Genomic DNA, 26,369 nt, shown 5'->3' with positions numbered 1-26,369 from the left:
CTCTAGCTCACTGGTTCAGTGAAATTACCATTGCATTACCATCTGCCCTGATTACAAGATAGGGAGAGGAAAAACCAGGGAGGCATTTGAAAACAAGGATGAGAATTTTAAAATGGAGAGGTTGTTTGACCAGTGTGGATTAGAGATCACAGGGGTGATAGGGCATGGAACTTGGTGCAAGATAAGATGCAAGCAGCAGAGGTTTAAACTACCTGAAATTTATAGGTTGAAAGTCTTCAGGCCAACAACTTAAGCAGGAAGCAGCTTTCGCTGGTTCCCCAACCTTGGGCAGCCTGCTCTGGCCTTTACGTGGTGCCGCTATGATGACCACACATTCACAATGAAAAATAGCCTGGGAGTACAGCTCTGTGCAATTGTCAGCTTGGGAATCTGGGCCAATTGCTTTGAATAGCAGCAAGCTGGACAACAGGCTTTTTATTTTCATCTGATTTGATTTATTATTGTCACATGTATTAACATACAGTGAAAAGTATTGTTTCTTGCGTGCCATACAGACGAAGCATACTGTTCATAGAGAAGGAAAGGAGAGAGTGCAGAATGTAGTGTTACAGCCATAGCTCGGGTGTAGAGAAAGATCAACGTAATGCGAGGTAGGTCCGTTCAAAAGTCTGAAGCAGCAGGGAAGAAGCTGTTCTTGAGTTGGTTGGTACGTGACCTCAGACTTCTGTATCTTTTTCCCGATGGAAGAAGATGGAAGAGAGAATGTCCAGGGTACGTGGGGTCCTTAATTATGCTGGCTACTTTGCCGAGGCAACAGGAAGTGTAGACAGAGTCAATGGATGGGAGGCTGGTTTGCATGATGGACTGGGCTACATTCACGACCTTTTGTAGTTCCTTGTGGTCTTGTGCAGAGCAGGACCCCATACCAAGCTGTGATACAACCCGAAAGAATGCTTTCTATGGGGCATCTGTAAAAGTTGGTGACAGTCTTAGTGGATGTGCCAAATTTCCTTAATCTTCTGAAAAAGTAGAGGCGTTGGTGGGCTTTCTTAGCTATAGTGCTGGCATGGGGGGACCAAGACAGGGTGTTGGTGATCTGGACACCTAAAACTTGAAGCTCTCGACTCTTTTTACCTTGTTCCCATTGAAGTAGACAGGTGCATGTTCTCCTTTATACTTCCTGAAGTCGATGACAATCTCCTTCATTTTGTTGACATTGAGGGAGAGATTATTGTTGCCGCACCAGTTCACTAGATTTTCTATCTCATTCCTGTACTCTATCTCGACATTGTCAGAGATCCGACCCACTACAGTGGTGTCATCAGCAACCTTGAAAATCAAATTGGAGGGGAATTTGGCCGAACAGTCACAGGTGTATAAGGAGTATAGTAGGGGGCTGAGAACACAGCCTTGTGGGACAGAGGTGTTGAGGCTGATCGTGGAGGAGGTGTTGCTGCTTATCCTTACTGATTGTGATCTGAGAGTTATGAAGTTCAGGATCCAGGCGCAGAGGGAGGTGCTGAACTTCCATTGATTATCTGAGACGACAGTTAACAATCCCATTCCTTACAGTGCAGTGTGACACTGTGTATGTGTGAGGGGATTGATTACAGTGCAGTGTGACACTGTGTGTGTGAGGGGATTGATTACAGTGCAGTGTGATACTGTATGTGTGTGTGTGAGGGGATTGATTACAGTGCAGTGTGACACTGTGTGTGTGAGGGGATTGATTACAGTGCAGTGTGATACTGTATGTGTGTGTGTGGGGGGATTGATTACAGTGCAGTGTGATAGTGTGTGTGTGGGGGGATTGATTACAGTGCAGTGTGACACTGTGTGTGAGGGGATTGATTACAATGCAGTGTGATACTGTGTGTGTGAGGGGATTGATTACAGTGCAGTGTGATACTGTGTGTGTGTGTGAGCGGATTGATTACAGTGCAGTGTGATACTGTGTGTGTGTGTGAGGGGACTCATTACAATGCAGTGTGATACTGTGTGTGTGTATGAGGGGATTGATTACAGTGCAGTGTGACACTGTGTGTGAGGGGATTGATTACAGTGCAGTGTGATACTGTGTGTGTGTGAGGGGATTGATTACAGTGCAGTGTGATACTGTGTGTGTGTGAGGGGATTGATTACAGTGCAGTGTGATACTGTGTGTGTGTGAGGGGATTGATTACAGTGCAGTGTGATACTGTGTGTGTGTGAGGGGATTGATTACAGTGCAGTGTGATACTGTGTGTGTGTGAGGGGATTGATTACAGTGCAGTGTGATACTGTGTGTGTGTGAGGGGATTGATTACAGTGCAGTGTGACACTGTGTGTGTGTGAGGGGATTGATTACAGTGCAGTGTGATACTGTGTGTGTGTGAGGGGATTGATTACAGTGCAGTGTGACACTGTGTGTGTGTGAGGGGATTGATTACAGTGCAGTGTGATACTGTGTGTGTGTGTGTGTGTGTGTGTGTGTGTGTGTGTGTGTGTGTGTGTGTGTGTGTGTGTGTGTGTGAGGGGATTGATTACAGTGCAGTGTGACACTGGGTGTGTGTGAGGGGATTGATTACAATGCAGTGTGATACTGTGTGTGTGAGAGGGGGTTGATTCCAGTGCAGTGTGATACTGTGTGTGTGTGAGGGGATTGATTACAATGCGGTGTGATACTGTGTCTTTCTTCTGCCCCATTGGAACCTTCTCGCTGTCTTTTCAGTCACTCCTTGATTAATGTAATTATTTGTCCTGATCAGCTGTTCATCTCAATGTTAAAATGAATACTGAGTGGGTGGGGGTGTGGGCAGCGCAGGGGACAGGAGGTGTGGGGGGTTGGGAGTGGGAGTGGAGGTGTGGGGTGTTGCAGATGGTTCGGTGGGGTGGAGTGGGGCAGTGGGGATATCTATTCCCCTCTTTGTGTGTTTCGTGGTGGCCAGTGGGGCATGGTTGTCCCTGGCGGAAGGATCTTATCGCCCCACCATTCACAACTGGGATTGCTGGTGCTGTGGAACCCCGCCCTGGACACTGGGAGCCCATGACGGGGTTTATCATTAGCGGGACAGTAAAACTCCACAGGCATGAACTGCTGCATAATTTCAGCAAATTTCTCTCCATACACCTAATCTATTGGATATTTCCTGTTTCCGTAGCAGATTTCCAGCGTATCCAGTGCTTTGGAGTTGGACTCCTGAATGATGTACTGATTTTGGATTGCTTTGAAATAGCTCTGTATTAGAATTGAAGAATCACCAGAACATAAGAAATAGGAGCAGGAGTAGGCCATCTAGCCCTTCGAGCCTGCCCCGCCATTCAATAAGATCATGGCTGATCTGTCGTGCCTCAGTTCCACATTCCCGCCCTCTCCCCATAACCCTTAATCCCCTCACTTATCAAAAACCCATCAACCCGCGTCTTAAAAATATTTAGCGAGGCAGCCTCCACCACTTCAACGGGCAGAGAATTCCAGAGATTCACCACCCTTTGAGTGAAGAAGTTCCTCCTCAACTCTGTTCTAAACCGTCCCCCCTTTATCTTGAGGCTGTGCCCCCTACTCCTACTGTCCTTTCTGAGCGGGAAAAGTCTCTCCACCTCTATCCTATCCATCCCATTCATCATCTTATACATCTCAATGAGATCTCCCCTCATTCTTCTAAACTCTAACGAGTACAAGCCTAGTTTATTCAGCCTCTCCTCATAGCTCAACCCCCTCAACTCCGGCATCAGCCTAGTAAACCTCCTCTGCACTCCCTCCAAGGCCAAAATATCCTTGCGTAAGTGCGGCGACCAAAACTGCACGCAGTACTCCAGCTGCGGCCTCACCAGTGCCCTATACAGCTGCAGCAAGACCTCCCTACTTTTATATTCAATCCCCCTCGCTATGAAGGCCAGCATCCCATTAGCCTTCCTGACTACCTGCTGCACCTGCAGGCTGGGCTTTTGCGACTCATGCACAAGGACCCTGAGGTCCCTCTGCACCATCGCATGCTGCAGTTTTTTGCCCCGTAAGTAATAGTCCTTCCTACCATTATTCCTACCAAAGTAGACCACCTCGCACTTGCCAACATTAAATTCCATTTGCCAGTTCCTGGCCCATTCGCCCAGCCTATCTAGATCCTTCTGCAGACTCTCCGCACCCTCCGCACAATTTGCTGTTCCACCAATCTTGGTGTCATCAGCAAATTTCGACACCATACACTCGGTTCCCTCCTCCAGATCATCTATATAAATGGTAAATAGCTGAGGCCCCAGCACCGACCCCTGGGGCACTCCACTAGTCACCTACCGCCAATCCGAATAGCACCCATTAACCCCCACTCTCTGCCTCCTATTTGACAACCAATCCTCTATCCATGCTAACACCCTACCCCCAACTCCATGCCCCCTTACCTTCTGCAATAACCTCTTGTGAGGTACCTTGTCAAACGCCTTCTGAAAATCAAGAAAGACCACATCCACCGACTCTCCTCTATCCACCGCCCTAGACACATCCTCATAGAACTCTAATAAATTTGTCAGACACGACTTCCCCTTAATCAGTGATTGCTGTTCTTCTCTGTTTAGACTATGCAGCCTGACATTGAAGAAACTCATTGTTCTCCGAGAACTTGACAAGGATCTGAACTCTGTGGTCATTGCTGTCAAAATCCAGGTAAGTTTCTGATCTTATTTAAACAGAGGAGAATTGATTCTTTCATTGGCAGCAAGGGCAATCGTGAAAGAATTGGAATTATACTTCAACATCGGTGACGGTGAAATGGAAGCAAGTACTAAATAGAAAAGAACTAGCTTTTTAGAACCATAGAAATTCTACAGTGCAGAAGGAGGCCACTTGGCCCATTGGATCTGCACCCACTCTGTGAAAGAGCATCTTAACGCAGGCCCTATTGCTATAACTCCATGCGTTTACCTTGGCTAATCCATTTAGCTTCCACATTTTTAGATACTAAGGGTCAATTTAGCATGGCCAATGCACCTAACCCACACATCTTTGGACTGTGGGAGGAAACTGGAGCACCCGGAGGAGACCCTCGCAGACATGGGGAGAACATGCAAACTCCACACAGACAGTGACCGAAGCCAGGAATTGAACCTGGGCTCCTGGTGCTGAGAGGCAGCAGTGCCAACCACTATGCCACCGTGCTGCCTTAAGTCTAACGGAGGGGGCATCTGTTCAGCTGAATATACATATATAGAAAAAAGAAGCAGGCAATGGGCACGAGGATGTCACGGGAACACTGAAATAGGACACAGAGCATTGAAAGGGTTATCAGCTGAATATCCAAGTTCAGTTTGAATGAAGTTAATAAATGCTGAATGGCTACTTGTTGGATCATGTTTGGCATCTTCCAGGCTTTTAAAGTAACCAAACGTACGTTTCTTGGCCAAATAAACTGTTTTCCAGGCTATTTAGAGAGACGAAAGACAAGAATTTTCAAGTACTAACAATGATGAATTGCAGTCAAACTGGCTTCAGTTTGGTTTAGTTTCCATGTTCAAGAAAGATAACAATGCTTTTCCTGAGAATAACTGGAAAGAGCCATGTGGACTTTGATGTACTAGGATGATTTAGACTTGGACGTGGGGCTGGAGACCAATATCAACATTTGCTGCTGACACAGAAGGAGGCAGGTTGACAACTGAGGAAAATTGTAAAGGTAAACACTATCAGCCTAACACAATTGAATCGAAACAGTCTGCTGCTGCTTTCGGAGCAGACACACATGGTGTAGACATTTTAAAGACCTGGTCTTCCTGTGCTTCAAGATATTCCGTATTTCTCTGAACCAGATTTCTCAGTTCTGACTCATCCTCACAGTTTCATTGAATTCATACACATATTACTTGTGTTTGTTGTATGTATTCCAAACACGTTTTTGATATCTTTTTCTTGCCTTATATTTGACTAATCTATGTCCTAAAATCTCTCATTGCCTCTCTATGTTCTTGAATTGTTCTTTTAGAAATGAGTTTAGTGGTTGAGAGGTACAGAAAGATGAGGGAGATGCCACTTTTACTCACATAATTTTTCTCTCCCTTGCACTTTGCAGATGGGTGAAGTTGCTGTTGCCAGTTAGTCTCCATGCACTCTATGTTCCAGTGGCTGAAATGCTTCTTTATTGCACCTGTTTGTGTTTCTCTTATTAGTAATGCTGTAATGAACATCGAGCAATAACAAACCCATTCATCTGGATTATGGAGTCTCTTTTTCCAATATACTTGTGACATGATTGACACAGATTAATCCCCTTTAGAATGCTATTACGATCAAGATAGGAGAACTGCACTATCTATCTCTATGTTCCACAGGTCACAACATTCAATGAAATGATTTCTCCAGCCTGCCTATCTGGCTCACTAATGTCCTTTACCCGGTCTGTCCTTAATGTGACTCCAGACCCACAGCAATGTGGTTGACTCTCAACTGCCATCTGAAATAGCCCAGCAAGCCACTCAGTTCAAGGGCAACTTGCGATGGGGAATAAGTGCTGGCTTAGCCAGCGATGCCCACATCCAACAAATAAATAATAACAATACGCAGCTAAAGCTGTGAATCTGAGAATAACCTCTCCACATCCAGGATTCTTCAATAAACAACATTTTTAGTTCATTATAAAACCAGACTTGTCAAGTAGAAAGGCAAAGCTTAATAACACACAGAATTAAATAGGAATGTATGATAATTATTCTTTCTAAATATCCTAACATGTACGTGCACACATGCCCTCTCACACAAACACGCTCACACTCATACGTATGCACACGTGCACTCACACGCTCTCACACACAGACACATACATGCAGATACACAGACATGCACATAAACAAAATAGAGCAATACAAAAGATGAAAAGTCAAGGGTTCAAGGGAAAAGGATTGATGATGTGTCCTTGAAATGTCATCCAGGTTATACGCTTGGTTTCCACTCTGTTCCATGGAATAATCAATGACTGGCACCACTTTTCAGTTGGAGTTTATGGAAGACTTGCAGTCAGGTTTGCAATTTGAATTTGGCTGGGATGAGCGTGAGGTATGGTTCAAACGACCTACTTGGGAGCTTTTATCAAACAAAGTTTATTTAAGAATATAGGCAAAATGTATCGAAAGAAAATTAGCAATAACTTTTACCAATTACCAACAAAAAACCCATGATATTGTATAACCTTTAATGAATATAGGAAATGTTCCAATCACACCAACTTTCCAATATAAAACCCTTACCGAAGGTTTAGTACGAAAAGTACAAATGCTCATGTGATGCTGAACTTAGTTCTTTGGTTGGATGCTGCAGTTTTCTTGATGCATGCGCAGACAAGCTTAGAGTCAGAACAGCATCCCAAAACACCAGTAAAGAAAAAGGGAGACTAGGCAAGCCAACCACTAATTGTAAATTCTTTTTTCACTCCAGGAAGGCAAACAGCCTTGTTTCCAGCTAGCCAGCAGAATTTCCAATACCAGGGAGAGAGCGAGAAACATTGCTTTCAGCCTGATGTCCACTCCCTTCTAAACTAAGACCGCAGCTCAAAACTGAAAACAGAAGAAGTCCTGTCACCTGACCTGTCAACCAGTCTTCCTCCTTACAATGCAGTGTCATAAAACAAATCCCAGAAAATATCCGAAGTCCAGAGTAAAAATAAACAGTACCCCGTTTAACCATTGATGCAGCAATAAAAAGACTTGTAGCAGACAGCCCGGCAACAATGAAAAAAACGAAGCTGTTATAGCTGAGAGAACATAATTTAAAACATTTCCTTAACATCACACCTCCCCCATTAAGAAAAGGAATGAACCATCAACATTCAAAGATGGTTTCATTTTCAAACCCTTTCAGTTTCACACTATAGGTATTTTACAATAAATATACATTCATTTTACAAAATCAAAACATGCAAATATTTTGCATTCCTTCTTCCTGTATCACATTCATGACACAGCATTCTCTTAAATTCTCCTTCAGTCCTTAATCCTGCATTCTTTCCAAAAGCTGATCTCAATCTTTTATCATTACGATAATAAATGATCTCTGGTAATGTCCTCTGAGAATTAAGCAGGATCAGCAGGAGAACACATTGCACGTTTACAGTCAGGACTATTCAGAGAGGTCATTCTGTCTCTGTTTCCTTTCTTGTTAATTGGCCTTAACGCCTCCTCTGTCAAGCCATTCGACTCCTTTGTTTGCTCTCGATCTGCACCTTCACTTTCTGCAACCTTTCTGGAAAAGATATACAGCAGATTGCCTTCCTTGGTGTCAGAACCCATTTCAACAATGGTTCCAAATATCATTTTGGCAGTTACGCTGCTGTGAAAGCCACCATAAATTAATGGAACACCAGCTGAGTACAGTGCTGTTTCACTGGGCACCCACATTTCTGCACACTGTACACAATCATTTTAGGTGACGGTACCATTTCAGCAAACAGTCTTATTTCACGTTGTTGTCCTTTCCTTTGATCCACAATAGTGCAATGTAGGTGGCACAGTGGTTAGCACTGCTGCCTCACAGCGTCAGGAACCCAGGTTCAATTCTGGCCTTGGGTCATTATCTGAGTGGAGTTTGCACTTCCTCCTTGTGTCTGTGTGGCTTTCCTTCTACACGCCAAAGATATGCAGGTTAGTTTGATTGGCCATGCTAAATTGACCCTGGTGTCAGAGAGATTAGCAGGGTAAATGTGTATGGTTGTGGGAATAGGGCCTGGATGGGATTGTGGTGGGGGCAGATTCGATACTCGATAGGCCGAATGACCTCCTTCTGCACTGTAGGATTCTTATTCTATTCTATGAATACTTCCACTCTTCAATCTCCTTTTTGAGATCACACATGACTGTTGCTTCATCTACACTGTTCTTCACTTAGACGACAAGCTGTTTTTGACAGTCCTGGAATTAACGTTCTGCTAATTTGAACAACTCAGGAGCATGTTCCAGAGCAGTCAATTTGACTTGGATCTGTCTGCTCACTTTCTTTCTTGACATTATTGTTCAGCAACTGGTTGCCTTTCTCCACCTCCACCAGTTTTGTGTGATTGATCAAGACTTTCAGCTGCCTCATCTCAGACTGCGTAAACTTGAAAGATAAGTCCCCTGGGCTGGATGGGATTTATCCTAGGATTCTCTGGGAGGCTAGGGAGGAGATTGCAGAGCCTTTGGCTTTGATCTTCATGTCCTCATTGGCTACAGGTGTAGTGCCGGAAGACTGGAGGATAGCAAATGTTGTCCCCTTGTTCACGAAGGGGAGTAGAGACCATCCTGGGAATTATAGACCGGTGAGCCTTACTTCTGTTGTGGGCAAAGTTTTGGAAAGGATTATAAGAGATAGGATTTATAATCATCTAGAGAAATAAATTGATTAGGGATAGTCAACACGGTTTTGTGAAGGGTAGGTTGTGCCTCACAAACTTTATTGAGTTCTTTGAGAAGGTGAACAAAGAGGTGGATAAGGGTAAAGCAGTTGACGTGGTGTATGTGGATTTTAGCAAAGCATTTGATAAGGTTCCCTATGGTAGGCTACTGAAGAAAATACGGATGCATGAGATTGAGGGTGATTTAGCAGTTTGGATCAGGAATTGGCTAGCTGATAGAAGACAGAGAGTGGTGATTGATGGGAAATATTCAACCTGGAGTTCAGTTACAAGTGGTGATCTGCAGGGATCTGTTTTGGGGCCACTGCTGTTTGTCATTTTTATAAATGACTTAGATGAGGGTGTAGGAGGATGGGTTAGTAAATTTGCGGATGACACTAAAGTCGGAGGAGTTATAGACAGTAAGGATGGATGTTACAGTTTGCAGAGGGACATAGATAAGCTGCAGAGCTGGGCCGAGAGGTGGCAAATGGAGTTTAATGCAGAAAAGTGTGAGGTGATTCACTTTGGAAAGAGTAACAGGATTACAGAATATAGGACTAATGGAAGGACTCTTGATAGTGTCAACGAGCAGAGAGATCTCAGTGTACATGTGCATAGATCCCTGAAAGTTGGCACCCAGGTTGATAAGGTTGTTAAGGCGTACGGTGTGTTAGCTTTTATTGGTAGAGGGATTGAATTTCGGAGCCGTGAGGTCATGTTACAACTGTACAAAACTCTGGTGTGGCTGCACTTGGAGTATTGCATCCAGTTCTGGTCGCCACATTATAAGAAAGATGTGGAAGCATTGGAAAGGGTGTAGAGGAGGTTTACCAGGATGTTGCCTGGTATGGTGGGAAGGTCTTATGGGGAAAGGCTGAGGGATTTGAGGTTATTTTCATTGGAGAGAAGAAGGTTAAGAGGTGACCTAATTGAGGCATACAAGATGATCAGAGGATTAGATGGGTGGACAGTGAGAGCCTTTTTCCTTGGATGGTGATGGCTAACACGATGGGACATAGCTTTAAATTGAGGGGTGATAATTAAAGGATGGATGTCAGAGGTAGGTTCTTTACTCAGAGGGTAGTAAGGGCGTGGAATGCCCTGCCTGCAGCAGTTGTGGACTCGCCAACTTTAAGGGCAGTCAAATGCTCCCCCATTCAATAGTTTTATTCCGAAGCTATCAATAACCTCCTTGAATAACTTTGATGTAAAATTTGATTCTTGATCTAATTGTATTTCTGTGGCTAATCCACATCAAATGAAACATTTAAGTAACTCCTATGCAATTCTTTTAGCTGTAATTGTCTCTTAAAACAGCAATACAGATGGCCAAGGTGATTAAGAAAGCAGATGGCCTGGGGGAGAGTGAAGGAGCAGTAGACATGCAGGGGGTGGGGGTGTGGTGGGACCCAGGAGTAAACACCTTTCTAGTATACAGACTGAATAATCAATGATACTCAACTAGGAGGCAGTGGAATCGAAGCAGATAGTTCAGGAATCACCTACCAATTTCGATAAAGTATATAAATGACTAGAATAATGACAAGAAATTGTACACGGACAAGTGCAAAGAACAACAGATAGGAAGAAGAAATGGGCATTATGTTCCTTATAGATGAGTGGAAATACTTCAGCTGTATCCCAATAGGGAACTACAAGTCTCAACATGTTGATGAAAAGTAGAGCAACAACCAATGATATAGCCAGAATAGGAGGACACAAGCCAAGGAAACCCTGAGTCACATTTGCTGAGTTTCATAGCTCGTTACAGTTGCCATGACAGTTTAACCACCCAGTGAGAAGAGAAACCATGGGGTTAATTCCCAGTGACAGAGGACTCTTCACAAGCCTGTCAGATGGGTATAAGATGTTTCTGGGAATATCATCTTCTAAATTAAATTGTCGAGTGGGAACAGAAGGTACATTATTGTTTGTCGTTATTGAGAGATTGAATAGACTGGGCCTGTACTCGGAGTTTAGAAAGCTGAGGGGAAATCTTGTAGAGACAGTAGGTCTGCTGAGGAGCAGTGGAGGATGTTTAAGGAGATCTTTCTTGGTGCTCAGCAGAAATTTATTCCGATGGTTAAAAAGGACGTAGGAGGAGAGGTAATAAGCCGTGGATAACGAAGGAGGTGAAGGAAAGTGTTAAATTAAAAGCGGAGGCATTTAGAGTAGCTAAGAGTGGTGGGCGAGAAGAGGATTGGGAGAGGTTTAAATGTCAACAAAGATTGACAAAGAAGTTGATAAAGAAGGGTAGGAGAAACTATGAAGCTGGGCTAGCGCTTAATATAAAAAAGGATAGCAAGAGTTTTTACAAATACATAAAAAGGAAGAGGCTGGCTAGGGTGAACGTTGGACCCTTAGAGGATGAGAGGGGGGACTTAGTGGTAGGGGATGGGGAAATGGCTGAGGCCTTGAATAACTTTTTTGTTTCGGTCTTCATGGAGGAAGACGTGAATAATTTGCCGGGTATTAGCGATGGAAAGGTGGTAGGAGTGGAAGGTCTCAATGACATTATTGTTACTAGAGAGGCGGTGCTCGACAGACTGGAGGGACTGATTGTGGACAAGTCCCCAGGACCGGATGGAATGCATCCGAGGGTTCTGAAAGAAATGGCGGAGGTGATAGTGGATGCCTTGGTGGTTATTTTCCAAACGTCGCTGGATTCCGGGGAAGTGCCGGAAAATTGGAAAGCGGCTAATGTTACGCCGTTGTTTAAGAAGGGTGCCAGGCAAAAGGCAGGGAATTATAGGCCGGTTATTTTAACGTCTGTTGTAGGAAAAATGTTAGAATCTGTGATCAAGGAGAAAATAGTGAGGCATCTTGAGGAGAATTGCTTGATAGAGCAGATGCAGCACAGTTTCGTTAAGGGGAAGTCATGTCTGACAAATTTATTGGAGTTCTATCAGGATGCGTCTAGGGCGGTGGATAGAGGAGAGCCGGTGGATGTGGTCTTTCTTGATTTTCAGAAGGTGTTTGACAAGGTACCTCACAAGAGATTATTGCAGAAGGTAAGGGGGCATGGAGTTGGGGGTAGGGTGTTAGCGTGGATAGAGGATTGGCTGTCAAATAGGAGGCAGAGAGTGGGGGTCAATGGGTGCTATTCGGATTGGCGGATGGTGACTAGTGGAGTGCCCCAGGGGTCGGTGCTGGGGCCTCAGCTATTTACCATTTATATAGATGATCTGGAGGGGGGAACCGAGTGTATGGTGTTGAAATTTGCTGATGACACCAAGATTGGTGGAACGGCAAATTGCGCGGAGGGTGTGGAGAGTCTGCAGAAGGATCTAGATAGACTGGGCGAATGGGCCAGGAAATGGCAAATGGAATTTAATGTTGGCAAGTGCGAGGTGGTCCACTTTGGTAGGAATAATGGTAGGAAGGACTATTACTTACGGGGCGAAAAACTGCAGCAGGCGATGGTGCAGAGGGACCTCGGGGTCCTTGTGCATGAGTGGCAAAAACCCAGCCTGCAGGTGCGGCAGGTGGTCAGGAAGGCGAATGGGATGCTGGCCTTCATAGCGAGGGGGATTGAATATAAAAGTAGGGAGACCTTGCTGCGGCTGTATAGGGCATTGGTGAGGCCGCAGCTGGAGTACTGTGTGCAGTTTTGGGTGCCGTACTTACGCAAGGATATTTTGGCCTTGGAGGGAGTGCAGAGGAGGTTTACTAGGCTGATACCGGAGTTGAGGGGGTTGAGCTATGAGGAGAGGCTGAATAAACTAGGGCTTGTACTCGTTAGAGTTTAGAAGAATGAGGGGAGATCTCATTGAGACGTATAAGATGATGAATGGGATGGATAGGATAGAGGTGGAGAGGCTCTTCCCGCTCAGAAAGGACAGTAGGACTAGGGGGCACAGCCTCAAGATAAAGGGGGGGGGTGGTGGTTTAGAACGGAGTTGAGGAGGAACTTCTTCACTCAAAGGGTGGTGAATCTCTGGAATTCTCTGCCTTTTGAAGTGGTGGAGGCTGCCTCGCTAAATATTTTTAAGACGCGGGTTGATGGGTTTTTGATAAGCGAGGGAATTAAGGGTTATGGGGAGAGGGCGGGAATATGGAACTGAGGCACGACAGATCAGCCATGATCTTATTGAATGGCGGGGCAGGCTCGAAGGGCTAGATGGCCTACTCCTGCTCCTATTTCCTATGTTCTTATAATGAAGGGGCTAGACAGGGTAGAAGCAGAGAGATTCTTTCCACTTAGAAAGGAAACAAGAACTAGAGGGCACAGCCTCAAAATACAGGGGAGTCAATTTGGAACAGAGTTGAGGAGGAACTTCTCCCAGAGGGTAGTGAATCTTTGGAATTCTCTGCCCATTGAAGCAGTGGAGGCTACCTCGTTGAATACGTTTAAGTCACTGGTAAATGCATTTCTGTTCAATAAGGGAATTAAGGGCTATGGGGAGCAGGCAGGTAAGTGGAACCGAACCACTATCAGATCAGCCATGATCTTATTGAATGGCGGGGCAGGCTCGAGGGGCTAGATGGCCTACTCCTGCTCCTATTTCTTATGTTCTTTTGTCCTAATTATCCTGGACTGATATCAGGAAATTCATCTTCACGTACAACATGGGACAGATTGCCAGAAAGAAATCCTAGCATTGTTTAAAAAAAAATACTGTGTGGAAAAGGTGTCTGTAGAATTCCTCAACATGGGTCTTTCCCATTTATACCCATCCCATTCTCTGTATGGTTTCACACTGCACTCTGATCCTGCCCTCGAACCCACATTTCGTGTACCAATATCATCCTTTCTTAATGACCAATTGCTTCCCCTTAGAGCAGATAGGACTTTTCTCAGATCCTCTGAAATAAATATTTTAAAAAACCTGGAAAGTAAGAGAATGATTTTTAGAGTCACAGACCAGTATAGCATGGAAACAGGCCTTTCAGCCCAACTGGTCCATGCCAACCATGGTACCCTTCCAGCTAGTCCCAGATGCCTGCGTTTAGTTCCATATCCTTCTAATCCTTTCCCATCCTTGTACTTATCCAAATGCTTTTTAAATGTTGTCTCAACCACTTTCCAGCATCGCTTTCTGCGAGAAGAAGTTGCCCCTCAGGTCCCTTTTAAATCTTTCCCCTCTCACGTTAACCTCTGCCTCTAGTTTTCAATTCCCTTCCACTGGGAAAAAAACTATGTGTATTTATCCTATCGATGCCCCTCATGATTTTATTCACCTCAGTAAGGTCATCCCTCATTCTCCTATGTTCCGAGGAATAAAGTCCCAGCCTGGCCAATCACTCGCCATAACTCAGACCCACTCATCCCAACAACATCCTGGTGAATCTTCTCTGCGGTCTTTCCAGGTTATCAATGTCTTTCCTGTAACAGGGTAACCAGAACTGTACTCAATACTCCAAGTGTGGCCTCACCAACAACTTGTACAACTGGAACAGGGTTAGGCAGAGTGGATTTGGAAAGAATATTCCCTAGATTCATCAATATGACTTCCCATACACAAAGTCGTGCTGACTATTCCCAATCAGACCTTGACTATCCAAATGTTGGCAGATCCTGTCCCTCGGAATCCCCTCCAGGAACTTAGCCACCCACCACAGGCTCACCAGTCTGTAAGTCCCTGGCTTGTCTTTGCTACCCTTCTTAAACAATGGAACAGCATTCACCACACTCCAGTCTTCCAGAACTTGGTCAGTGGAAAGTGATGAAGCAAGTATCTCTGCCAGGGCCTGTGTAATTTCTATACTCTAGCTTTGCTTCCTGTAAAGATGTGACACACAGCCACAATGCTCTTTGTACCTCAGCGATGCTTGATATTGAAATTAATCTTGTTCTGCTGAGGCCCTGATTCTTGGAGTTGTAATCCTGGAAATCAGAGGCACGACACTGAGCTGAAATCAAAACTGCGGGGGTGAAACAGGACGGGGGGATTTCCCCTGCAGCTTCAACAACACTCAAGAAGCTCAACACCAGCTAGGGCAAAGCAGCCCGCTTGATTGCTACCCCTTTCACAAACATTCACTCCCTCCACCACCAATATACAGTGACATTCCTGTATGCCATCTACAAGATGTGCAACAGCAACTCACCAACGTTCCTCAGATGCACCTTCCAAACCCATGACCACTTCCACCCAGAAGGACAAGGGCAGCACTTACATGGGCACACCACTACCTGCAAGTTCCCTTCCAAACCACTCACCATCCTGACATGGAAATATATCGTTGTCCCTTCACAGTCACTGGGTCAAAATCCTGGAATTCCCTCCCTAACAGTATTGTGGGTCAACCCACACCACATGGAGTGCCGTGATTTAAGAAGTCAGCTCACCGCCACCTTCTCAAGGCCACCTAGGGAAGGGCAATAAATGTTGACCAGCCAGCGACGCCCACATCCTGTAAATGAATTTTTAAGAAATTTTGGACCTACGGTATTTTTGCGAAAACATAATGAAACCAGGCTGGTGATAATCACCTTTGTCAGAAGAATGTAGAATCTGATGCACGGGGAAACCACACTACTTGCAAAGCTGTTACATGAATGTATTTACAGGAGTTTGTTATCCGAACCTGTAGTAACATGATGTGGAGATGCTGGCGTTGGACTGGGGTGGGCATAGTAAGAAGACTCACAACACCAGGTTAAAGTCCAACAGTTGGATTTTAGCTTGGTGTTAGAACATAGAATATAGAACACTACAGCACAAACAGGCCCTTCGGCCCACAAGTTGCGCCGATCACACCTATACCTACCAAGCCATAGAACTATCTGTAACTCCCAATGCCATTAGATCCCATATACTCATCCAGAAGTCTTTTAAAAGACCCCAGCGAGTTCACCTTTACCACCGCCAATGGCAGCCAATTCTACTCACTCACCACCCTCTGAGTGAAAAACTTACCCCTGACATCTCCTCTGTACTTGCTTCCCAGCACCTTAAAGCTGTGTCCTCTCATAGCGACCATTTCAGCCCTGGGAAATAGCCTCCGAGAATCCACCCTATCTATTCCTCTCAACATTTTAGAAACCTCTATCAGGTCGCCTCTCAACCTTCATCTCTCCAGGGAGAAGAGTCCCAGCTCCCTCAACCTATCTTCTTAAGGCATGCCTCCCAATCCAGGCAACATCCTTGTCAATCTCCTCTGCACCCTTTCAATAGCTTCCACATCCTTCCTATAGTGAGGCGACCAGATCTGCGCACAGTACTCCAAGTGGGGTCTGACAAGGGTCTTATAAAGTTGGAGCATTATCTCCCGACTCCTAAACTCAATCTCTCGATTAATGAAGGCTAGCACACCATACGCCTTCTTGACCACATCCTCCACCTGCGAGACTGATTTAAGAGTCCTATGGACCCGGACCCCAAGGTCCTTCTGCTCCTCAACACTGTTAAGACTCCTAATCTTGGTATTGTACTCCTTCATTCCATTGGTCCTGCCAAAATGGACCACTACACATTTATCCGTGTTGAAGTCCGTCTGCCACTTCTCCACCCAGTCTTGCATCCTATCTATGTCACACTGCAACTTCTGACATCCCTCCAGACTATCCACAACACCACCAACCTTCATATTGTTGGTGAACTTACTAACCCATCCCTCCACTTCCTCATCCAGGTCATTTATGAAACATCTAATTCCTGGAATGCTGAGCTGCCAATCCTGCCCTTTTCTTTGTCCAAATCTCTGTATTTGCCACAACATCATAGATAAAGGCAAGGTTATGCATTTTGGTAGATTGAACCAGGGCAGGATTTACTCCGTTAATGGTAGGGCATTGGGGAGAGTTACAGAACAAAGAGATCTTGGGGTACAGGTTCATAGCTTCTTGAAAATGGAGTAACAGGTGGACAGAGTGGTGAAGAAGGCATTCAGCATGCTTGGTTTCATTGATCAGAACATTGAATACAGGAGTTGGGACTCTTGTTGAAGTTGCACAAGACATTGGTAAGGCCTCACTTGGAATACTGTGTACAGGACTGGTCACCCTATTATAGTAAGGATATTATTAAACTAGAAAGAGTGTAGAAAAGATTTGCTAGGATGCTATTGGGACTTGATGGTTTGAGCTATAAAGAGAGGCTGGGTAGAACTTAAGAACTAGGAGCAGGAGTAAGCCATCAGGCCCCTTGAGCCTGCTCCGCCACTCAGTAAGATCATGGCTGATCTTTTTGTGGACTTGGCTCCACTTACCCACCCGCTCACTATAATTCTTAATTCCTTTACTGTTCAAAAATTTATCTATCTTGCCTTAAAAACATTCAATGTGGTAGCCCCAACTGCTTCACTGGGCAGGGAATTCCACAGATTCTCAGCCCTTGGATGAAGAAGTTCTTCCTCAACTCAGTCTTCAATCTGCTTCCCCTTCTGTTGAGGCTATGCCCCCGAGTTCTAGTTTCACCTGCCAGTGGAAACAACTTCCCTGCTTCTATCTTATCTAATCCCTTCATAATCCTATATGATCTCCCCTCATTCTTCTGAATTCCAACGAGTATAGTCCCAGTCTACTCAGTCTCTCCTCATAAGCCAACCCTCTCAACTCTAGAATCAACATAGTGAATCTCCTCTGTACCCTCTCCAGTGCCAGTATATCCTTTCTCAAGTAAGGAGACAGTACTCCAGGCGTGGCCTCACCAGCACCTTATACAGCTAACATAATCTTGGCTGTTTTTAAACTCCATCCCTCTAGCAATGAAGGACAAAATTCCATTTGCCTCCTTAATTACCTGCTGCACTTGCAGACCAACTCCTTGTGGTTCTTGCACAAGGACACCCAGGTCCCTCTGTACAGCAGCATGCTGCAATTTTTTACCATTTAAATAATAGTCCATTTTGCCGTTATTCTTACCATTTATGTGAGGATATAAATGTGAGGATGACCTCACATTTATCAACATTGTACTCCATCTGCCAGATCCTCGTCCAGATTCACTTTGACTATCTATATTCCTTTGCGGACTTCCAGCATCCTCTGCACACTTTGGTCTGCCACCCATCTTAGTGTCATCTGTGCCTTTTGACACACTACACTTGGTCCCCAACTCCAAATCATCTATGTAAATCGTAAACAATTGTGGCCCCAACACTGATCCCTGAGGAACACCACTAGTCACTAATCGCCAAGCAGAAAAACCCATTTAACCCCATTCTTTGCTTTCTGTTGGTTAACCAATCCTCTATCCATGCTAATACATTAACCGTAACACCATGTAGCTTTATCTTACGTAGCAGTCTTTGGTGTGGCACCTTATCAAATGCCTTCTGGAAATCCAGATACACCACATCCACAGGTTCTTCATTGTCCACTGTACATGTCATGTTCTCAAAGAATTCCACCAAATTAATCAAGCATGACCCATGCTGCGTCTTACCAATGGGACAATTTATATCCAGATGTCCTGCTATTTTTTCCTTGATGATAGATTCAAGCATTTTCCCTACGACAGAAGTTAAGCTAACCGGCCTATAGTTACCTGCCTTTTGTCTACCTCCTTTTTTAATCAGTGGCATCACATTTGCTGTTTTCCAAACTGCGGGAATCATCCCAGAGTCCAGGAAATTTTGGTAAATTACCACTAGTGCATTTGCTATTTCTCCCGCCATCTCTTTTAGTACCCTGGGATGCGTTCCATCAGGACCAGGAGACTTGTCTACCTTTAGCCCCGTTAACTTGCCCAACACTACCTCTTGTGATAATCATAGTTTCTAGGTCCTCACCTGTCATAGCCTTCCTGTCATCAATTTTTGGCATGTTATTTGTGTCTTCCACTGTGAAGACCGACACAAAATACCTGTTCAATGCCTCAGCCATTTTCTCATTTCCAGTTAATACATCTCCCTTCTCATCCTCTAAAGGACCAATGTTTACTTTAGCCACTCTTTTTCGCTTTATATATTTGTAGAAACTTTTGCTATTGACTGGGATTTTTTTCTCTGGAGCGTAGGAGGCTGAAGGGTGATCTTATAGAAATCTATAAAATAATGAGGGGCACAGATCAGCTAGATAGTCAACATATTTTCCCAAAGATAGGGAAGTCTAAAACTGGAGGGCATAGGTTTAAGGTGAGAGGGGAGAGATACCAAAGTGTCCAGAGGGGCAATTTTTTCACACGGAGGGTGGTGAGTGTCTGGAACAAGCTGCCAGAAGTGGTAGTAGACGTGGGTACAATTTTGTGTTTTAAAAAGCATTTCGACAGTTACAAGGGTAAGCTGGGTATAGAAGGATATGGGCCAAATGCAGACAATTGGGATTAGCTTTGTTGTTAAAACCAGGCAGCAAGGACAAGTTGGGCAGAAAGGTCTGTTTCCATGCTGGAAACCTCTCTGACTATGACTCTTTTTATTTGCTCTGTGTGAAGCTGTATACTCTCCCCAGTTCTACCCTCCATAGGATTACATGGAGCCAGACATGCTGTATTGGTGTATTTCTTTACAAGGGCATTTGTTTTAATCCACTGGCCTTGCTTTGTTCTGATTTTTTAAAAATTCTCTTTCCATTGGCTATCAATTGGATCTGCTGGAAATGTTGGCCTGATCACTGGGTCTATTTTTAACTGTGTCAATGGTAGTCATGATGTGGAGATGCCAGCATTGGACTGGGGTAAACACTGTAAGAAGTCTCACATTCACAGTAAGAAGACTTGCATTCTAATCAGTATTCTGTAAGCTGTGTGTGCCTTTATATGCTCTGTTTGTGATCAGAACTCCCACTCACCTGACAAAGGGGCAAACCCGAAAGCTGTGGCGTTTACTACCAATTAAACCTGATGGACTTTAACCCGGTATTGTGAGATTTCTTACTCTATTTTTAACTGCCAGTCCATTCCCTTGCCTCTCAATTCTTTGCGAAAATGGTTTCTCTTGATCTAATTATATCTGCTTGTTCTAGAAGATGGTTCACAAAGTAGGTTGAATGTCTTGTCAAGAGGAAAAAGGAAGCATGTGTAAGGATGAGGAAACTAGGTTCAGTTGGGTTGCTTGAGAGTTACAAGGTAGCTAGGAATGAGATTAAAAAAAGGGCTTAGGAGAGCTGGGAGGGGGCATGAGAAGTCCTTGGCGGATCGGATCAAGGAAAACCCCAAGGCTTTTTACTCTTATGTGAGAAATGAAAGAATGACCAGGGTGAGGTTAGGGCCGGTCAAGGATAGTAGTGGGGACTTGTGCATGGAGTCAGAAGAGATAGGACAGGCATTGAATGAATACTTTTCTTCAGTGCTCACTAAAGAGAGGGGTCATGTTTTTGAGGATGAGAGTGTGATACAGGCTGATAGGATGGAGGAGGTCGATGTTCTGAGGGAAGATGTATTAGCAATTTTGAAAAACCTGAGGGTGGATAAGTCCGCTGGGCCAGATGGGATACATCCTAGGATACTTTGGGAGGCAAGGGATGAGATTGCGGAGCCTTTAGCTTTGATCTTTGGGTCCTCACTGTCCACTGGGATTGTGCCAGAGGACTGGAGAGTGGCAAATGTTGTTCCTCTTTTCAAGAAAGGAAATAGGAATGATCCTGGTAATTATAGGCCAGTTAGTCATACTTCGGTGGTCAGTAAGTTAATGGCAAATGTCCTGAGAGATAGGATTTATGACCATTTGGAAAGATGCAGCTTAGTCTGGGATAGTCAGCATGGTTTCATAAGGGGTAAGTCTTGCCTCACAAATTTGACTGAATTCTTTGAGGGGATAACTAAGTGTATAGATGAATGTAAAGCAGTTGATGTCGTATACATGGATGTTAGTAAGGCATTTGATAAGGTTCCCCGTGATAGGCTCATGAAGAAAGTAAGGAGGTGTGGGATGGAAGGAAATTTGGCCGATTGGATAAGTAACTGGCTGTCTCATAGAAGAGGGTGGTGGAGGGAAAATTTTCAAACTAGAGGCCAGTTACCAGTGGTGTACCACAGGGATCAGTGCTGGGTCTCTGCTGTTTGTGATTTTTATCAGTGACTTGGAAGAGGGGGCTGAAGGGTGGGTCAGTAAATTTGCTGATGATACCAAGATTGGTGGAGTAGTGGATGAGGTGGAGAGCTGTTGTAAGCTGCAAAGAGACATTGATAGGATGCAGAGCTGGGTTGAAAAGTGGCAGATGGAGTTTAACCCTGATAAGTGCAAGGTGATTCATTTTGGTCGGACAAAATTGAACGTGGATTACAGGGTCAACGGCAGGGTTCTGAGGAATGTGAAGGAACAGAGAGATCTTGGGGTTCATATCCTCATATCTCTGAAGATTGCCACTCAAGTGGATAGAGCCATGAAGAAGGCTTATAGTGGGTTAGCGTTTATTAACAGGGGTTTGAGTTTAAGAGCCATGGGTTATGCTGCAACTATACCGGACCTTGGTGAGACCACATTTGGAATACTGTTTTCAGTTTTGGTCACCTCACTATAAGAAGGATGTGGAAGCATTGGAGAGTGTGCAGTGGAGGTTTTCCAGGATGCTGCCTGGTTTGGAGGGTAGATCTTATGAGGAAAGATTGAGGTAGCTGGTGTTTTTCTCGCTGGAGTGGAGGAGGATGAGAGGCGACTTCATAGAGGTTTATAAGATGATGAGAGGGATTGATAGAGTGGACATTCAGAGACTATTTCCTCGGGTGGATGTAGCTGTTACCTGAGGACATAACTATAACCTATGAGGAGAAGCTGAATAAACTAGGCTTGTACTCGTTAGAGTTTAGAAGAATGAGGGGAGATCTCATTGAGACGTATAAGATGATGAATGGGATGGATAGGATAGAGGTGGAGAGACTCTTCCCGCTCAGAAAGGATAGTAGGACTAGGGGGCACAGCCTCAAGATAAAGGGGGGACGGTTTAGAACGGAGTTGAGGAGGAACTTCTTCACTCAAAGGGTGGTGAGTCTCTGGAATTCTCTGCCCGTTGAAGTGGTGGAGGCTGCCTCGCTAAATATTTTTAAGACGCGGGTTGATGGGTTTTTGATAAGAGAGGGGATTAAGGGTTATGGGGAGAGGGCGGGAATGTGGAACTGAGGCACGACAGATCAGCCATGATCTTATTGAATGGCGGGGCAGGCTCGAGGGGCTAGGTGGCCTACTCCTGCTCCTATTTCTTATGTTCTTATGTTTTTAAGGTTCATGGTGGGAGATATAGGAGAGATGTCCGAGGTAGATTCTTTACTCAGAGAGTGGTTGGGGTGTGGAATGCACTGCCTGCTGTGATAGTGGAGTCGGACACTTTAGGAACTTTCAAGCGGTTATTGGATAGGCACATGGAGCACACCAGAATGATAGGGAGTGGGATAGCTTGATCTTGGGATTGGACATAGCTCAGCACAACATTGAGGGCCGAAGGGCTTGTACTGTGCTGTACTGTTCTATGTTCTATGTTAAGGTCACTCAAGTCAATGCAAATCGTCTATTTCTAGCTAGTCAGTCCCATCCCTTCATCATTTTAAATCAAATCACTTCAAAGTCTAGCCAGAGCAGCTGCATATGAGTTTGAATGCTCACACGTTGTTGGTGTTGTGCCTCAGATCAATCTGTTCCTTGTCTTTTACCACAGCCCCCTCAAGACACAGAATCAGATGCACCAGGAGAAAGCTATTAGTTTCATCTGTTCAGAGTGGATTTGAGAAGGAATATTTAAATATGTGGGACTGCGAGACAAGAAATTGTGTGGCAGTGGAAGAATGTTTTCCTGGCCTGTTTTCTCCTTTCTGTCTCATGATTGCTGACTCATTCTGTGTGTCAGTCACACAGGGTCTCAGTCAGTCACCATTCTGTGTGTCAGTCACACAGGATCTCAGTCAGTCACCATTCTGTGTGTCAGTCACACAGGGTCTCAGCCAGTCACCGTTCTGTGTGTCAGTTACACAGGGTCTCAGCCAGTCACCGTTCTGTGTGTCAGTTACACAGGGTCTCAGCCAGTCACCGTTCTGTGTGTCAGTTACACAGGGTCTCAGCCAGTCACCGTTCTGTGTGTCAGTTACACAGGGTCTCAGCCAGTCACCGTTCTGTGTGTCAGTTACACAGGGTCTCAGCCGGTCTCCATTCTGTGTGTCAGTTACACAGGGTCTCAGCCAGTCACCGTTCTGTGTGTCAGTCACACAGGGTCTCAGTCAGTCTCCATTCTTTACCCCGAGCAGAGACAGGACTATTGAGCAGAGAGAACACAGGCTGACAGTTTCTGCTGGGTTGAAGGAGCTGGGATGATTCCACCCCTCTTGTTTCAGTATGTTGCACCAAGTGTGGTAAGAAGTCTGACAACACCAGGTTTAAGTCCAACTGATTTATTGGACTTAAACCTGATGTTGTCAGACTTCTTACTGTGTTTACCCCAGTCCAACTCCGGCATCTCCACATCACGGCACCAAGTGTGGGCCAGCCAGTCAGCAGTCTTCCAGCGGCAGAGCCAGTCAGTTAGCACAGGGAAAGGACCCCCATGTGTAGGGTGTGACATCTACCAGAGCGGGGTCAGAACTCAGTCCTGGCCACCCATTTAAAGGCTCTTTGTCTTCCCTCTCTCTCTTTGTGTTCAACCTGCAAACAGCTCAGGCATACAGTCTATGAACAGCAAAACAGTGCCATCTTCTGTTGCAGATTCTGCGACTACACATAGCCATGGCTCCAAGTCCAGGTCTCTTCATCTGCCCTGTGGCTGCCTCCTGGCATAAATCACTGTATACGCAGCGCCGTAATCAAGACGGTGTGCACGTATCCCCTTAACCGAGACGGTGTGCACGTATCCCCGTAACCGAGACGGTGTGCACGTATCCCCTTAACCGAGACGGTGTGCACGTATCCCCTTAACCGAGACGGTGTGCACGTATCCCCTTAACCGAGACGGTGTGCACGTGTCCCCTTAACCGAGACGGTGTGCACGTGTCCCCGTAACCGAGACGGTGTGCACGTGTCCCCGTAACCGAGACGGTGTGCACGTGTCCCCGTGACCGAGACGGTGTGCACGTGTCCCCTTGACCGAGACGGTGTGCACGTGTCCCCGTGACCGAGACGGTGTGCACGTGTCCCCTTGACCGAGACGGTGTGCACGTGTCCCCTTGACCGAGACGGTGTGCACGTGTCCCCTTGACCGAGACGGTGTGCACGTGTCCCCTTGACCGAGACGGTGTGCACGTGTCCCCTTGACCGAGACGGTGTGCACGTGTCCCCTTGACCGAGACGGTGTGCACGTGTCCCCTTGACCGAGACGGTGTGCACGTGTCCCCTTGACCGAGACGGTGTGCACGTGTCCCCTTGACCGAGACGGTGTGCACGTGTCCCCTTGACCGAGACGGTGTGCACGTGTCCCCTTGACCGAGACGGTGTGCACGTGTCCCCTTGACCGAGACGGTGTGCACGTGTCCCCTTGACCGAGACGGTGTGCACGTGTCCCCTTGACCGAGACGGTGTGCACGTGTCCCCTTGACCGAGACGGTGTGCACGTGTCCCCTTGACCGAGACGGTGTGCACGTGTCCCCTTGACCGAGACGGTGTGCACGTGTCCCCTTGACCGAGACGGTGTGCACGTGTCCCCTTGACCGAGACGGTGTGCACGTGTCCCCTTGACCGAGACGGTGTGCACGTGTCCCCTTGACCGAGACGGTGTGCACGTGTCCCCTTGACCGAGACGGTGTGCACGTGTCCCCTTGACCGAGACGGTGTGCACGTGTCCCCTTGACCGAGACGGTGTGCACGTGTCCCCTTGACCGAGACGGTGTGCACGTGTCCCCTTGACCGAGACGGTGTGCACGTGTCCCCTTGACCGAGACGGTGTGCACATATAAGAATATAAGAACTAGGAGCAGGAGTAGGCCATTCGGCCCCTCGAGCCTGCTCCACCATTCAGTGAGGTCATGGCTGATCTTTTTGTGGACTCAGCTCCACTTACCCACCCGCTCACCATAACCCTTAATTCCTTTACTGTTCAAAAATCTATCTATCCTTGCCTTAAAAACATTCAATGAGGGAGCCTCAACTGGGCAGGGAATTCTACAAATTCACAACCCTTTGTGTGAAGAAATTCCTCCTCAACTCAGTCCTAAATCCGCTCCCCCTTATTTTGAGGCTATGCCCCCTAGTTCTAGTTTCACCCGCCAGTGGAAATAACTTCCCTGCTTCTATCTTATCCATTCCCTTCATAATCTTATGTGCTTCTATAAGATCTCCCCTCATTCTTCTGAATTCCAATGAGTAAAGCCCCAGTCTACTCAGTCTCTCCTCATAAGCCAACCCTCTCAATTCTGGAATCAACCTAGTGAATCTCCTCTGCACCCCCTCCAGTGCCAGTATATCCTTTCTCAAATAAGGAGACTAAAACTGTACACAGTACTCCAGGTGTGGCCTCATCAGTACCAGGAGGGCATTAGCTATGAGGAGAGGTTAGAGAAACTTGGTTTGTTCTCACTGGAAAGATGGAGGTTGAGGGTCAACCTGGTAACAATCTACAAGATTATGAGAGGCATGGACAGAGTGGATAGTCAGAAGCTTTTTCCCAGGGTGGAAGAGTCAATTACTAGGGGGCACAGGTTTAAGGTGCAAGGGTGTAAAAACCCCACAGAGGCGAAAGTCCTGTCACCAAGTTACTTTATTCACACCATACATCTGTACACAGCCTGTTCTCCAGTTGCTCCTTGCTGAATGCAAGCTGGGACTCTGACACCCCTGCTTTAAATGGGGAGCATGAGGTTCCCTGATTTAACCATCATTTAGGACTTATCAGGCCGTTCATACTCTAGCAAGCCAACCTCATTAGTCTGGCTGAAGTCATCACAGAGGAGAAAGGTTTAAAGGAAATGTACGAGGCAGGTTTTATATACAGAGAGGAGTGGGTGCCTGGAACTCATTGCCAGGGGAGGTAGTGGAAGCGGATACGATAATGACTTTTAAGGGGCGCCTTGACAAATACATGAATAGGGTGGGAATAGAGGGATATGGTCCCTGGAAGAGTGGGAGGATTTCAGTTAAGTCAGGCAGCAGGGTCATTGAAGGCTTGGAGGGCCGAAGGGCCTGTTCCTGTGCTGTAATTTTCTCTTTGTTTTTTAAGCCCCACAGAGATATCACTCAGTGATTCATAGAATCATAGAAACCCTACACTGCAGAAAGAGGCCTTTCGGCCCATCGAGTCTGCACCGACCACAATTCCACCCAAGCCCTACGCCCACATATTTT

General features: G+C 45.8%; 1 protein-coding gene across 4 annotated transcripts in view; it reads left to right on the top strand.

Moving 5' to 3' along the window:
- The window catches only part of LOC145337674 (phosphofurin acidic cluster sorting protein 2-like), a 489,510-nt gene that overhangs the window by 236,811 nt on the left and 226,330 nt on the right, over window positions 1-26,369 (top strand). For all 4 annotated transcript variants that reach the window (XM_080182492.1, XM_080182493.1, XM_080182494.1 and 1 more), the window contains exon 2: window positions 4,513-4,600. In XM_080182492.1, coding sequence (XP_080038618.1) covers window positions 4,513-4,600 — 88 coding nt within the window. The remainder of the gene's footprint in view (window positions 1-4,512; window positions 4,601-26,369) is intronic.

This window comes from Carcharhinus amblyrhynchos, unplaced genomic scaffold, assembly GCF_965287045.1.
Source record: "Carcharhinus amblyrhynchos unplaced genomic scaffold, sCarAmb.v2.hapA scaffold_58, whole genome shotgun sequence".
NCBI lineage: Eukaryota > Metazoa > Chordata > Chondrichthyes > Carcharhiniformes > Carcharhinidae > Carcharhinus > Carcharhinus amblyrhynchos.
This window is presented reverse-complemented; position numbering and strand designations above follow the sequence as displayed.